This window comes from Lissotriton helveticus, chromosome 6, assembly GCF_964261635.1.
Source record: "Lissotriton helveticus chromosome 6, aLisHel1.1, whole genome shotgun sequence".
Lineage (NCBI taxonomy): Eukaryota > Metazoa > Chordata > Amphibia > Caudata > Salamandridae > Lissotriton > Lissotriton helveticus.
This window is the reverse complement of record NC_136067.1, coordinates 384393938-384410406: the sequence shown is the minus strand read 5'-3', so window position 1 is coordinate 384410406 and position 16469 is coordinate 384393938. Positions and strand designations below refer to the sequence as shown.

Below are 16469 nucleotides of genomic sequence, written 5' to 3'. Positions count from 1 at the left end.
GGCAAAAATGTAAACCAAAATAAGCACACAGGCTCTTCCAGGGAGTGCTGAAAGAAAAAGTAGTTCCATGATTGTATGCAGTGGAAACATAAAACTCATCCACCCAGAAATAGTGTAAAACAGTTTTGCTCCAGGTGAGGCACAGACACAAAAAGAGGAAGGAAAGCCATCAAATAACATGGTCAGCGACTAGCTGCCGCCTCCCCCCCAATCCGGCACCCAACACCAAGGAACGTGGACACGAGACGTGTTTACTCTTTGGAAGGCGGGCGCTAGTCGCCCGGCCGTATTTATTAAAGTATGAAATTAAAAAGGGTTTTAATTGCATAATCAACAATGAAATACAAAAATCAGCAGGACATTCAGTTATACAATCGTTATCAACAAGTTTGAGAGCCTGACCTTAACAAAACTCTAATACAAGTTGTTCCTAGCTTAACTAAACATCCTATCTTGATTTTTGTACATTTCTGGCCATATGGCAGGGTCACTACCGGTGTCAGGTCCTACAAGCTGCGCCTTCCCCTTAGAAGTGCGCATGCGCAGTGTTACCCCGGGAATTGCCCGGTCTACGCCCCAAACTCCATTTACCCACTAAAGGAGGGCCCTTACTCTGCGCCGGTGGCGTCATGAGTCCACGCGCGCGGGGTGGCTACCAGCCTAAGGAAAGCGTGAACTACTCCTACCCGCGCTCCTTTGCATATTACCTTGCCCCTGGAGTACTGGGAGTGGCCCGCAGGCTCCTCCCCCTGGGCGGGAACCTCCATAGGATGATGCCCGCCCCCTCAGACCTCAAATATGTGCTCACCGATAATGACCTTACCGCATGCCCCATACCTAATAAATACGACGACCTATGGAAAAAAGTCTAAAGGACAACTACACTGGCTAATAAATAACAGTATCCACGCATAGCTAAAGGGGAAAAAAGGCCTAACGACACATGGCATAAAATTACAATTCAGTTCACGCATGTTGCTCATAATCACAATATCTACGTATATCTACAAAGGGAAAAAAAAAAAAAAAAAAAAAAAAAAAAAGGCCTAACGACACATATCTTCAAATATAGTTCACTTCAAACATCATTTTTCTACAAAGGGAAAAAGGTCCTGACAACAGATCACAAAATACCACAACAACCTACTCTCTCCCGCGGTCTATACCTATGAAACTTACCATTAGACCGGACATAACGCTGCTTAAGCTTTGTACCAAGGGATGGTGGGTGGGAAACAAAGAAGCCCCGAACGCGGGGCACAACGTTCAGCGAGGGAGCGTCCAGGGACAAGGGAGTCTCCTGGGCGCTCCCTACTTCTTATTCCCGAGGGGCCGGGTGGCCCCTCCTCACGCCCGCCCCCCCCGACCCGGAACCAGTCCATTGATTCCGGGTCAGGAGAGGCGCCAGCCAATCGGCGGTGGGCCGCGCCCCCAGGGCACGCCCCCACCGTCGAAGGACCCGCGGGGAGAGGGGGTGAGGCGGTCGCCGCGCCGCCATGCGTGCGGGGGGGCCGAGGGCCCCCCCTTTTCACATGGTCAGCGACTAGCTGCCGCCTCCCCCCCAATCCGGCACCCAACACCAAGGAACGTGGACACGAGACGTGTTTACTCTTTGGAAGGCGGGCGCTAGTCGCCCGGCCGTATTTATTAAAGTATGAAATTAAAAAGGGTTTTAATTGCATAATCAACAATGAAATACAAAAATCAGCAGGACATTCAGTTATACAATCGTTATCAACAAGTTTGAGAGCCTGACCTTAACAAAACTCTAATACAAGTTGTTCCTAGCTTAACTAAACATCCTATCTTGATTTTTGTACATTTCTGGCCATATGGCAGGGTCACTACCGGTGTCAGGTCCTACAAGCTGCGCCTTCCCCTTAGAAGTGCGCATGCGCAGTGTTACCCCGGGAATTGCCCGGTCTACGCCCCAAACTCCATTTACCCACTAAAGGAGGGCCCTTACTCTGCGCCGGTGGCGTCATGAGTCCACGCGCGCGGGGTGGCTACCAGCCTAAGGAAAGCGTGAACTACTCCTACCCGCGCTCCTTTGCATATTACCTTGCCCCTGGAGTACTGGGAGTGGCCCGCAGGCTCCTCCCCCTGGGCGGGAACCTCCATAGGATGATGCCCGCCCCCTCAGACCTCAAATATGTGCTCACCGATAATGACCTTACCGCCACAGGCCAGTATTGTTAACCGACGATCTGGCCTCCCCCTCTAGCCCCTATCTAAGGACACAGCCTCCTACCCCAGCCCTCCAGCCAAGCCCAGATATTGTCAGCCCATAGGACATTACCCTCGTCTGTCAGATGAACCCCGTCTTTCAAGTAATATTTTTGACCCCAGATGCACCCATGAGGTATTGACTGTAACACGGGGGTTCGGAACAACCTATCCAGCCGTGTGTTGATCCTCTTTACCGAGTGATTCAACGCCCTGACTGAATCGCCCCCCCGCCACTGAAGTCGAGGTATTAGTTGTGACCATACTAGTGTGCACCCGGGGCAGGTCCTAGCTATCCAACCCGCTGTTGAGATAATCTCCTCAATCAAGGTGCGCCTGCCCAGTGTTGCCAAATCGTTCTCCCCAAGGTGAAGTATCACCACTGACGGTGGAGCCCGCTGGCGTGCTAACAGCCCTAGGAAGAATCCCCTAAACTCGTGAAGACACAACCCTCCTCTGCCAAAGAACGTGATATTCAACCCTAGTTGTGCCGCCCTTTCCTTCTTGTCACCTGACAGGAAAACACATTCTGCTCGCTTAACATATGAATGACCAACAATCCAGACATTGTTCTTTGTTGTTTCCTGGTCGCCGCTCCGTGCCGATGAATATTGGCGGTGCCCGACGACAAATTCCTCCCCTGCGTAACAGGTCTGAGAAACTGTAAGAGAGCGGAAAAGAGACCAAGCGTGAGTGACAGGTAATCATAGCATGTCAATCCGAACATAACGTTTATAGCAGTCTGACGACCACCTCCCAATTGTCTTCACTCTTTCCACTGGGAGGCCCCCCGCCACCGCCTCAGTTGCTGCCCCAATCCTGAAGGAATGAGATCCAAAATCTCTAGGATCAAGACCCGCTTTTGTAACCCCTATTTCGAACACTCTCCTGAATTGATACCTGGTCAAGGGGCTCCCGTCGGCGTGACAGAGCAACGCCCTGCCTGCTGAACCGACCAATAATCCCATGAGTGATTCCACGTGCCTCACCGGGCAGCACGGGTTGGCGGGGGCCCGTTGCAGAACTATGGTGTGACCCCTAGCTTCTTGATCGGTCTTTGATTTCTGGATAATCACCCACATGGTGTCACCCCTTATCGTCACCCCAGCCTTCTGCAAGCCACCTAGTATGTCAGCCTTAGATCCTGCCACAAGTTCACTAATTCTCAGTGCCCCATAAAATGCCAGGGAGAATGCCGCCCTAAAAAGAAGCACTTCCCACTCTGAGTTACAGACAATCTCCAGCGTGCCCAGTAAGGCTGTTAGCCGGGCCAACCCCATGGGCTTCCTCTTATCCTTCTGGTGTCCTTGAATACGGCGCCATCCCCTTAAAGCCTTGCGTATCATAAAGGTATTGGTGGGATCCCGGAAGCCCCTAGCTTGAGCGAAGAATGACACTGCTGCCCTATGTCTGGTTGCCGCTGCTACTGAGCGCCCCTCTTTGTGCATCCATTCTAAATAGGCTGCAAACCCATCCTCCTTCGCCCAAAGCACTTCCCACTGTGGCCCCAAAAAGGAACAATAAGACAGAAACGCCCCTTCGTAAGCCGTCTTGGTCCTGGGGGCTAGGCTAGCGACCACGAGGTCTTGTAATCTGGGGCACCAATCTGCCAAAGTACTGCTGGGAAGTGTGCTGGCGAGGGGTCTGCTGTGGGGAGATGTTCCCTGAAAACCTGCATTTTGAAGCGAGAAAGGGCGTCAGCAGCATTGTTTAAAACACCAGGGACATGTTTGGCTCTAAAATTAGCATTCAGTTTAAGGCAACGCAGAACAATTTCTTTGATCAGACGAAGTATGAAAGGACACCGCGCCCCCTGCTGATTGATACATTCCACCACTGTCATGTTATCTGACCAAAACACCACTGATTGGTTACATAGGTGTTCGGGCCAAACCATCAGTGCCACCCATATTGGAAAAAGTTCCAGGAAGCCAATGTTGCCGAGCAAACCCCATGTGTTCCATTCTTCTGGCCATTGTTGAGCGACCCACCTATTCCCTAGGATGGCACCAAAGCCCATACTACCGGCCGCATCGGTCCATAGTCCTAACTCCGCTGATGTAGTGAGCGGGCCGGGCCAGACCACCCTACCGTTAAAATCCTCCAGGAATGCCATCCAAATAAGCATATCCTGGCGAATTTCAGACGATAGGCGCGTGCGGTGGTGCTTTTCCCTCAGCCCCTGCATCGCGTGCGCGATGGAGCGAGAGAAGGGGCGAGCCATTGGGATGATTCTTAATGCGAAATTCAGTTGCCCCACCACCTCCTGTAATTGCTGCAAAGTGACCTTCTCCTTCCGGAGGCATAACTGTAGCGACGTCTTGAATTTGCGCACCTTGTCCTTAGGTAGTCTAAAACATTTCTCCACCGAGTCAATCTCGATGCCCAGAAATTCCAAGCAGGTGGTCGGGCCCACCGTCTTCCCAGGCGCAAGCGGGACCCCAAAAGCCCGCATGAGCACGCAAAATTCCTGCAATGCTAGTGCGCACTCCTGAGAACCCGCTGTACCGAGGAAGAGGAAATCATCTAAGTAATGCATGACCCTTTGGTGGCCTGTCACCTGTCTCATGGCCCATTCAAGAAATGAACTAAACATCTCAAAGTAGGCGCAAGAAATAGAACAACCCATAGGCATGCATTTGTCCATGTAGAACCTATCTCTAAAGGTGAAACCTAAAAGATGTTGGTCTGCCGGGTGGACTGGGAGGAGGCGGAAGGCGGACTCTATGTCTGATTTCGCCATCAGCGCCCCGGGTCCAGTGGCCTGTAATAAGGTCACAGCCTGATCAAAAGAGGCGTACTTAACACTACAGATATCTTCGTCAATGGCATCATTCAGTGAGGCCCCCTTTGGCGCTGATAGGTTATGAATCAATCTGAATTGCCCCTTCTCTTTCTTGGGGACAACTCCCAGTGGGGAACACACAAAGTTGTGTCTTGGCACTGCAGAAAAAGGGCCAGATATCCTGCCTAAGGAAAGCTCCTTGTCAATTTTGGCGGCCACCACAGCCGGATTGTGTGTGACTGATAATTGATTTCTACAGTGCGCACTGCCTGTGTATCCCCCGGCCGGGATCCTAAAACCTTTAGAAAAACCTTCCTGGAGTAGGGTGGCCGCTTTGTGGTCAGGGTATCTGTTCAAGAGTGGAATCATTGCCACCACATCCACTGGAGTGGGGGGGCGTGACGTGTCTGACTTATAGTGGCCTTCCCCTACCTCTCTGTCCCGTGTTACCTTGCTTGGACCTACAGGTAGATTCTGGATGAGAGGGGTGCCCACAGGAGGCACATGCATGCCTAAACTTACACGCGGCCCTTGTGCAGGTACGCTTATTAAAATCCCAGCACACTCCTTTCTTCTCTGGCCCACCTGCCCTAAATTTCCCAGGTACTTCACTCGTTTGGGGGGGCCGAAAGGGCTGCTGCGGTCTAGTGAACACCCTGCCCGCACCGAACTGAGGGGGAGGTGCAGTGTCAGAGAACTGTTTGTGCCAGGCCATGGAATCTACCGAGTCCCATGGTAATGCTCTATTGAATTCCAATGCCTTCCTAAAATTTACATCATAACCCTTCCATGCTTCCCCAGAATACTGCTGACTCCACCCCACAATCCTGCTCGAGTAGCAAGCCAATGCAGCCTGCAGATCTGGAGGACGCTCAGCCTTAACTGCAGTGAAAACGGCCCATGCTTGCATCCAATTATTGAGATTTTCCTCAACCCTGAATCTAGTACACTGCGCCCTCCATTCACTTGGGAGCATCCACTCTTTCAGTGCTTTCGCCTGCTCCATTTCCCTATTATCCAATAATAAAGAATAAATGTACACGTATTTGTCAGCCCAAATCATTTCTTTAACAGCTAAAGACACATGTTGAGCTAGATTTTCGCTCCTGGAAGGTACTACACCGTCCCCCAAGAGCGGCAATGCCACTTCCTTACCAAGCGCGGGCACCGGGGGCGGCTGCCCTTGTACTCCGTCCAGCTGGGGAACACTTGGACCTGCAAGGGGAGAAGAAATTGGCAATGCAACACTGTCGGCGATCGGTGCCGATCTGATTTTTTCTACGAACCTTGCCGCCTCTGCCGCATGGTCTGCAGAATTCGGGAAGGCTCCTCCTTTTTGGAGCCATGGCATCATGGCCGTTAACTGAGATAACAATTCGGGTGGCATTGAATCTACGTTACCCCCCGGGACAACAGGTACCACTGGGGTTATGCCCAGTGGTCCTGGCACAGCTGGCAGAGCGGGCGCCGGGTGTGGCCCGCCTGTACCCGGGATTGTGGGCACCGGTGCGGAAGCAGCCCCAGCGTCTACTGGTTGACCTGTCGGCACCGGCACCACAGGGGCAATGGGTGTAGGCACATGCGGGGGTGGGACCACCGCGGGGGGTGCGGCGGGTAACGGATCCCCTGGGCCTGGGGTGGGGACCGCCTCCCTGGGTCTTTTGGACCTAGGTTTCCCTTGCGGGGTGACAAATTCCCCTCTTGGCACTGGTGCCACCCTCTTGCGGACCGGTCTCCCGGACGGGCCCGGTGCCTCGCCCTCTCTATCCTCCAACCGCGCCTCCCGCTCCTTAATTTGTCCTAGCTGTTGCTTAATGTCGCTCATTTCCCGCATCATAGCCCGCATCATAGCCTCCATGTTGGACCCCCTTTTTCCACCCCTTGGACCCGGCATGACACTTACCCTCACAGACAAAAACACCCGCTGCCTACTCTGTTCTCAACAGGTCAACTGTGTGTACCTTTCAGATGGAGGGTCACCAGGGGGCTTTCAGCACCATGCAACGGCGACCGCAACACTAGCGGCTTGTCCGCTTATGTAAAGGGGTGAGTAGACCTAATGTAAACCCACCCGGCGGCCACCAGGAGCAATGAATGCTAGCCCCCCGTACCCCTCTTACCGATCAGTCCTGCGTCTCCGCCGCTGATGATGATCTGCGGTCGCAGCTCCCACAATGTTGCGTGCCCTGTCTGCGAGTGAAAACGTGCCGAGAATATTGTTAAGGTTGCCTGAAATTGAAAAAAGGTATTACTACTGTGCCATAAAGCCGGAAAATTTTGGGAAATCCCACTTAAATACCGTCCTTTAAAAAGCCAACAATGCAAAAGGCCGGTACACTATATTGCAAAGGCTCGCAATTATTCACTGTTTTGTGTCATTACTCGAACAACAAGTCATGAGATAAGTAATACCACAGTAGAAAATACTTTAAACAATGTGACCTCTTCTGTATACTTGGACAACAATTCAATACAATTTGATACCACACAGTAATGACAAACCCCTAAAGAAATGCCACCTCGTTTTCTGAAATTGCACCCTCTGTTGAACAATCTGTAAAATGTATTATAACGCACCAGGCAATGTCACTTCGTTTTCCTTCAAATTGCACACTGTGTTGCCCAAACAGTACAATGAATTATCACCAAATATATGAATGTAACGTGCAAATATTCACATAGCCTCCTCGTTTTTTTTTGCACAACCCTCTTTTGCTTAAATTCGCTCTCTTCGCTCTTTCACACACTTTATATGGGGCCCCCCCTACAAAATTGCCCTACGCGCACCAGCGTGAAACCACAGCGAAAAAAGGGCGCGAAGCGGGTAATCCCCGAGGCGAGAGCTCTTTCCAACCGCCTAACAATCACCGGCCGTTCGTTTACCTTCTGCCACAATCCTTCGTCTTAAATCAAGCCCCTGTGGGGCGGGCAGGGACACAGAAACCCTCCGTTCGCCGAGCTGCACCCTCTTCTCAGAGGCCGACGCTCTCCCGCACGTCTTTGCCCTGCCCCTTCCCGCCGTCTACACAATACCTCACGAGGCCCGACCGCCTCACTTTCCTTCCGCCGCTCCTCGGCTAACCCGCTCTAGTTGTACGCGACGCTCCTGCCTCTCGACGCGGTTGGCTCCGACGTGGCTCCGCTAAATGCGCCACAGTCACCGCTCCTCGCCACCTCGCTCCTGCCTCGCCACCTCGGAAGCCTAAAGGGAAAAAAGGGGAGAGATGAACCCAATCGAAGGCGCTCCTGCCCACTCGACGTCTCCCCTGCACCGCTCGAAAAGTCCTGCAAAATAAAGCAAAAAAGAATTATAAAACAAAGAAGCCCCGAACGCGGGGCACAACGTTCAGCGAGGGAGCGTCCAGGGACAAGGGAGTCTCCTGGGCGCTCCCTACTTCTTATTCCCGAGGGGCCGGGTGGCCCCTCCTCACGCCCGCCCCCCCCGACCCGGAACCAGTCCATTGATTCCGGGTCAGGAGAGGCGCCAGCCAATCGGCGGTGGGCCGCGCCCCCAGGGCACGCCCCCACCGTCGAAGGACCCGCGGGGAGAGGGGGTGAGGCGGTCGCCGCGCCGCCATGCGTGCGGGGGGGCCGAGGGCCCCCCCTTTTCAGAAGCAAGGAAATGAGATTGGCAAGAAAGCCAACCAATAATAAGCAATGGTCTTACGCTAAGCTCCTTAGTATTGTTAGTTTTATAGACAATCGTTTTTTCAACAGACAGCTATTCCTGTTTAAAGAAAAGGCATAAAAAATACTTGACTTCGTCTTCAAGTATTTTAGTGAAGCATTTATAAACTTGAAAAATAGATGTTCCATCGAAAGTGCGAATTTTACTCTTAAGCAAAGCTTGATAACTTGTAAATATATTTCCTTTCAATTGCTCTAGTCAAGTATTGAAATTCCTCTTGCTATCGCTGTGTTCCTCTTTTTGCACCGAGGCCTTTTCAGGTAAAATACGGAAATTTGTGATCGTTGTGAAATTACATCAAAACTATTAACACTTTTGTGACCTTTTTGGTAAATTATTAACAACTATGGAATTGTATTTATGACTGGATTTTTTCTTTTGCATTATGTGATATGAGTGCTATTTATTCGTACGTCTTAAAACGTAAGCGTTATTGCAATGTTGTTTTTTAATAAATGCCAATGTCGATCACAAAGCATTAATGTAATTATGCGGACTATCAAGTTCTAGTCTCAAATCTCAACGTATAAACCTTGTTTGTTGTCTTAATAACACATCACTATTATAGTTTTCATCAAACCCATATTTGTATTCATTTCACAGCTTGCCAAAAACATTGGGAATACAGCATTTAATGATATTATGGAGGCTAGCCTCTCTAATGAAACATTAAAACCAAATCCATCCAGCGACATGTGAGTACTGAGCATGCATGTTTTCTCTTTTGGATGTAAACAAAGGGGATATATATATTATTTTCAGATGTTTTCAAGTATTGATTGACACAAAAGTAATTTGAAAATAAATATGTTCAAGGTTATAAATGTTTCGATTTAGAGCGCAATTAACATTCTGTCCATGATTGTTTTAAGAGTACAATAGAGGCAATTTTGCCGGTGGTGAATAGCTTTCATTTATTAGGAAGTCTTTGTAATTTGTTTTATTTTTTCTGAAAGCAGACATTCATAATACTCTTATGAACCACATGTGTGAATTATTATAGACATGCTTATAATTAAGAAGCATTGCCTTTCCATACATTACTATGCAAACATTATGTTCTTCACAGAGACTAAAGAATCCAAGTGTGGTCCTAGGGCACCTTTCTCTATACACAGAACAGGACCAGTTAGTGCAGTGAATATACAGAGACACCCCCTTAGATTAACTTTGTTTCCAGTGGAACATAATCTGCTCCTGGTATTTGATTACTCTCCCGACTATATAATTTCCAGGTGAAATAAAACAACATGCAGTAACTATTTTGAAGGTTGATACTATAATTTTATATAGCTGGGTTTTAACCAGAATCTGTGTTCCATTCCTAATTGTGGGCAAAGGCAGATGAGATGGGTGGGAGATAAGTCTTTATAGCTGCATCATATATATTATAGCAACATTAGTAAGAGCACATTCCGATTGTCCAAGTTAATTTGAGTTAACTTGTCTCTATTATTAATAAACGAAGCCTGAACTACTTTTGTGGAAGTTTTTGGTAACAGTGGGATCATCAAGGAGCTCAGTGAAAGTAAGATTTTACAGAATACCTACTTTATTCATTTGCACACCTCTAATATGTAAGAATCATCCAAATAATATTTAGATCACGAAGTATAACCATAACTTGAAGGAATCCACTTTTAGCTTTGAGTTATTCATTCGCTCATGTAAATTTCGATTCACAAGCAATCGTCTGCTAATTACATTTTCCCAGAATCTCTGAATAATTGTGCCAGTCCATACCATGTGAATAAAGTTTGCCTCTTCTCCATTAATATTGTGTGCAGTGTCCTGCGTGTGACCTATAAATCGTACATAATCACTCTGGGGTTAAGTATGTCTGCTGTTTTTAATATGTTTAAATTATGCATTTCTCAATATTGTGGCTATGTTACTTGATCCATTGTTCTTCACTCATTTCCCTGCCTCATGTCTTCCAAAATGTGTTTGTACGTAACTGTTACCGCTCTCTGTGTAAAGATCACTGAGAACACGTTTGATAATTAAGTGCCAAAAAGTGGACACTTAAAAGTACTACACAAGTTGTGTGAGTATATATACCTTTTTTGTATGTTAGTCCTGACGAAAGCTCCATAGACCCGGCTGGGCCAAGGGGAGCTGAAACATGTCGACAAGCTTATTCCAGTAATACTATCGGATCTAGTAACTCAATCCTTTTCAAGTATGCCAGTATTTTACCTCAATAGAATCTCACCCTCTATTAAAGTATCACGGTGACGTTCTCTTTTTTAAAACAATTTTTTGCACTTTTTCTTTGGGGGCATCCCTCAATCTCTGGACACTGCATTCTATACCAGAGGTGCCTCTGGATGAGGCTGGCATTGAGCACGACTGCAACATCCAATGATAAATGCCACAATATCAATGTGGGGCGGATGAAGAATATATACCGCTTTTCCAAAATAACATTGATTTTTTTGAGGGTGTTTTCTAACCAAAGGTTTAGAATTGTAACAAGTGTCCAATTTCCTTTTCTGATAACTGAATATGTAAGTGAACTGTCAAGATGGCATACTTGTTCCTAACTTCTTCAGAAGTATGCATTTCTACTGCATGTATAGCTCACCCACCTTGTTGAGTTAGGCCTTTGTTTAGACTTGTTTATCCATTGTGTCAGCTATTCCTTGGAACCTGGGTAGGCACCAGAGCAGGATCTTCTGGGTTTATATTACTTTCACTCAAACTCTTCTGATTTATCTATTCCAGCAGTGTTTGGCTACGTTGGCCTACAACTTCTGCTACCTGTTGCAGCACCTTCTTCACCATCTTCCTGTCTCCTAGCAAATGCATTGCTGCCTGAGGTTTATATTCTCCTGTCCTTTGGCCAGCGTAGTACAGCTGGGCTGCCAGATAACTCTATCCAAAAACTGGGATCCCTAAATCGCCTTTTAAGAGGGTAAGGAGAAATTTGTCAAAGCAGCTCTGTTCCTACCTCCATCCAAATCCAACCAGAAACTAACACATTTAGTTATTAATAGAACTTTTGGGTTAGTGGAACATTCACAAACTATTCTCAATAGTATTTCTATTTTTATATGAGTGACTCGTCCCATAACTGGTGGTTGGAGACTGTTTCATAAGTCCATGGAGCCTCAAATCACTCTTATTGCCTTATTTATGTGCCTCCACGTCCACTTTCAAATGAGACATGTATGTCCCCATAAACCAAAATTTAACATTCCCATTTCAGATGGGTTAAATTTGTTGCCAGTAGTTCTTCAACAGTGGTCTGCTTCATGACAGAAAAAAGCAAGAATCTTGCCACTTTGCTCATAGGGCAGCTAATGTAATGAAGTCTATTATTTCTATGATATGTGCCACATGCTGTGAAAGATCCTGGTTGTATAGTGGTATATTAGCTACATAAAGTGAGATGTGCTGGATTATAGACACATTGATAATTATATGGATACCAAGCATTCTGTAGTAGCACGCTGGTGGTGCCATTGACACAGGATAAAGGACCACCCTGCCTGATGCCACCTCCTAACTGCCATTGAGAGGAGTATACTTAACACGTTACAAATCTAGCTGTTGGCTTAGTACAAACAAATGTTTTTCAGCTTATTATTAGAAGACCAAATCCTATCTTATCTAGTACTGCATACAAGGAGTCTCCTCAGGTTCACCACATTACCTGAGAATATCACAGCAAGAGGACTTTGTGAGGGATACACTGATATCATGTGAAAATGTCATCTAAAATTTGAATATGTGCTAATCCCTTTGATTACTCTTTTCACTTTTAAGGTTGCTACTATTTTATAGTCTAGGTTTAGTAATGATAGTGGTCTTTAGAATCGTTACTCTAGTGGGCCTTTCCAGTTTGGGCAGCACCATTACCATCACCTTGCTGGTTGACTGAGATATTTTTTTGGCTGTCTTGAGGATCATTATTTGGGGTATTTGTTGTGCACTGTATGTGTCATACAATTCCAGTAGAAGGCCATCTGATCCAGGTGTTCTCCATCTGCCCATTGCCTGTATTGCTGCTCTATTTACTTGTCGGGAAAGTGGTGTTAGTAACAGTTTACTTTTTTTGCGTGAGGGAAGGGTAGCTGTGTTCAAATGCCTGCCATTTCCAGGAACTCAGGTATTTGATCTATGTAGGGCGTGGGCTCCTCTGAATAAATGATAGGCGTAGTTAACAGAGTTGGAATATTTTATTTCTGGGTGCAGATTCACTAGCACACCGTTCACGTGGCATGGTGTCAGTTATGGTCGGCTGTCTTCTGTGCAGTAGAGCCCTGCTTTTAGTTTTCCTGAATGGTTCCTCTCTTTGTGACTTCTCTTCATGTACGAGTAATAATGAAGGTATCAAAGTCATTCTCTGGAAGCTGCGTCTGGCGTTCTAGGTAATGGGGAAATTTCATGTGCTGGGTCATGTACATGTCCAATTGTATCTGTTTCATGTTCCCTTCCAGCTTAGTCATGTCTCTCAATAAGGTTTACTGGACCGACCATTTTATCTGTCTTAATGCATGCATCCTTCAATTTTACTTTGAAGGCTTCACATAAGATCCCTTACCAAGCTTTTGTTCTCTTGAAAGTAGTAGGTAATTTTATTTCTTAATGTACCTTCAAAAGCTTCCCCTTGGATGTGCTGTGACTTGTAACTACCAGAATAGTATGTAATAGTGAGATTACTCCAAGAAATAGTTGTTATTATGGGGCTATGACTCGATATTGGACCGTATAGATATTTGGATCTTTCATAGATTCATGTGCTTGAATCATCCCCATCGTCGTAGTGGAAGTCCCATGGTATCCTTATGAAATCTGTAGACAGTACTAGTATAGGCTAGAATGCAAACAACAGTCACTGCTATAGCTTAGCTACTTTCCTTTGTAAAAAAGAACCAAACTTAGGAAATAGCCAATCAGGCAACAGCACCCTGTAGAACACTCCCAAGAGAGGATAAGTTCCTGGGATTTTCTACCCCATGTCGTGTGACATGAAGTTTCGCTGAGCTCTGCTCAGTTTTTCCTTCAATATTACCAGATATCTTCAAAGTATCAGATTCTTCAAAGAAAGGACTCTTCATGTCATGTGTAACGTGCAGTAAGAAGAGGCTGCATTCTGAAGACCCCCATAAAAACTGTATATACTGTCTCTACCCCTAGCATAAAATAAAGGCCTACAAGATGTGTAGAACTTTCTCAACTAAAACCCTTAAAAACAGAGGGTAGGTTGTTGATTTGGCTGCAGAGACTGAAAAATAAGTCTGATGTCTCTGATGATGAGGGAAGCTCTGACTCGCCTACTTCTCTGGAAAGATCTAAAACGAGAGAGAGGTCTCAAGAATTTCCTGAGGATTCTAGTAAGATGGGTTCCTAAAAGTCCCATCATAAAACAGCAGGCCCTCACAAAAATGAAAGCATTTATTTTCTACTGACGAGAAAAAACCATCTGACCTCTAAGCATGAGAAACCTCTTCAGAGCCATCTATAAAGATTACAGTCTCTACAAAACCTGTATCGTCGACGGCACCATCCTCTGGGTCCCCATCAACGCAGATATCACCTTCTGGGCAAAATTCCCCTGCATCATCGTCTAAGATCTCGTAGTCGAAAAATCCATTGTCGACGAGGGACATAGACGGCGGCTCCACCGATTACGCCTTAAGTGACGGCTAAGGTACAATCACTGCAGACGGCTTCCTTTTCGATGATGTGTTCACTTTCGACAACGACTTCCTCGGCGACGAGCGCATCCTTGTAGAAGACATTTGTTCCACCTCTTCGTCCGCTACGACCTCAGCGACAAAGACAGTTCCCACATTGGCGGCGAAGGCTCCGATAATTTCGTCTTCAGTTCTAATTAGGTCTTCATGGATAACACCAGCACCACCGTTGACGACTTCTCGTTGACGACACTGTTGGCAAGGCATTTTCTCCAAAATCCTGCATTGGTTTCGCCTTTGCCACCTTTAACTTTTTTTGAGGCATCAAATGAAGATGACATGTTTAGCTCTGCTCACAGTCCCTCTCAATTTCATATCAAGTATCAGGACGACTATGAACGTTATTATCAGCAGGACTTTCACTCTCCACATGAAAAGGTGCAATACATTGAGCCTGTTCATGAACCCATGGTCCACCTTTCAGTGGCATTAGTCCAAGAATTGCAAGACATGTTGCAGGACTATCGTATTCATTTTACTTCATCAAGTGCACCTCCACCGACATCTCTGCCACAAATGTCTGATTCTTCGCCTAGAACGTCGCCTGTGACATATAGTGTTTTACCTTCACAACAGCATGATACTTCTGATGATGGGTAGATAGAGGAAGGTGAACCTCAAGGTACAAGACCAACGGGCAATGAGTGGGGGATTACGTTACCTCAACACCTGCTTCCCTGTCTCTGCCGGAGGACATTGGACGCTTCCACACATTAAGGGAAAGGGCAGCTTCTCGCTTTCAATTATCAATGGCTGTCAAGCAGTTTGACTGCTTATTTTATGACTTTAAAGATTTATCTTGGAAAACTATCAGAGCAATACCTATTATAGACCATATTTGAGAGGAAGGTGTAAAGGTTATGAAAACCCCTCCTACAGTAATTGCAGTCTTGTCCAGAATACATAAAAAAATATATAAGGCTCCTGATGATGCACCAGCTTGTCTGGTAGGGCACCTGAAACCAGACTCAGTAATCACACAAGCTGCACAACGGGGGTCAAGGAATCCTTCTGTGCCTATCACCGCACCACCTGACATGACATTATTGTTTGGAACTGGAAGCTGTAGGACAGGCGGTCTTACGTCATCTGTTTCAATAAGGTAAGCCTCTACTATTAGAGGTATTTCTTCCTTTTTCATTTATGTGTTTTTACCATTGTAAAGTTATGGTATGCTGTTTTTCACTTTCACATGTTACATTGTTCATATACCAGTGATAAACAACTGCATTCTATATAACAAGTTGAAGTACATGCATATATCATTACCCGTCATCCTCTAAGGGTGTATGTGTATGTATATATATATATATATATATATATATATATATATATATATATACACACACACACACAAACACTCCAGCTTCCTCAGAAACATCCAATGAAGAAAGCACGGACTCAAGGCTGTTTAGGATATGGCTTCTTTTATTGTTTCTGGTCACCCTCCACCCAAAGGCACAAGAGACGCGTTTTGGCTTCACAGAAGACTTTGTCAATCAACTGGGAAAAAAAGATATAGTTTTTTTTTTTCACTGAAAAAAACGTAGGTTTCAGGGACATTATAGTTAGTTGGAGATTTGACTCGTATAAAACCATAGAAATTCGGCAGGTATAGTTAGTAGACCTAACTATAACTCGCGCCCCCACATTGCACTGCTGATGGCGTCACATGTTACATCACTCATGACATGCTCAGTAACATCACTGATGACATCTCAAATGGCATCACTCATGACATCATCCACATGATCCTCAGTGATGTCACTTGAGATGTCAAACCCCCCCCCCCCCAGTGACCCCCATTATTGAAGGGAAATGAATTTCCCAATTAAGCAATTAAATACCTCTAATAGTAGCTCCTCTTGTGGAAGAGCGAGAGCAGATTTCCCTGCTCTCGCTTCAATGAAGCAAAGCAGTTTGCAATGACAGGGCGGGAGCCACACTGCTCCCGCCCTGTCATTGCAAACAGCAGTGTCCCGGGAGTGGGCACCCCGGGACACTGCAGGAGCTGGCCCTGGGGGGTGGCGGTCCCCATGGCCATCAAGGTCTCCAGAAGGGGGGC

At 46.6% G+C, this 16469-nt stretch overlaps 1 protein-coding gene across 4 annotated transcripts in view; it reads left to right on the top strand.

The window, feature by feature from the left end:
• ASAP2 (ArfGAP with SH3 domain, ankyrin repeat and PH domain 2) overlaps positions 1-16469 on the top strand; it is a 1060322-nt gene that overhangs the window by 649885 nt on the left and 393968 nt on the right. For all 4 annotated transcript variants that reach the window (XM_078647831.1, XM_078647829.1, XM_078647830.1 and 1 more), the window contains exon 16: positions 9303-9394. In XM_078647831.1, the coding sequence (XP_078503957.1) occupies positions 9303-9394 (92 nt within the window). The remainder of the gene's footprint in view (positions 1-9302; positions 9395-16469) is intronic.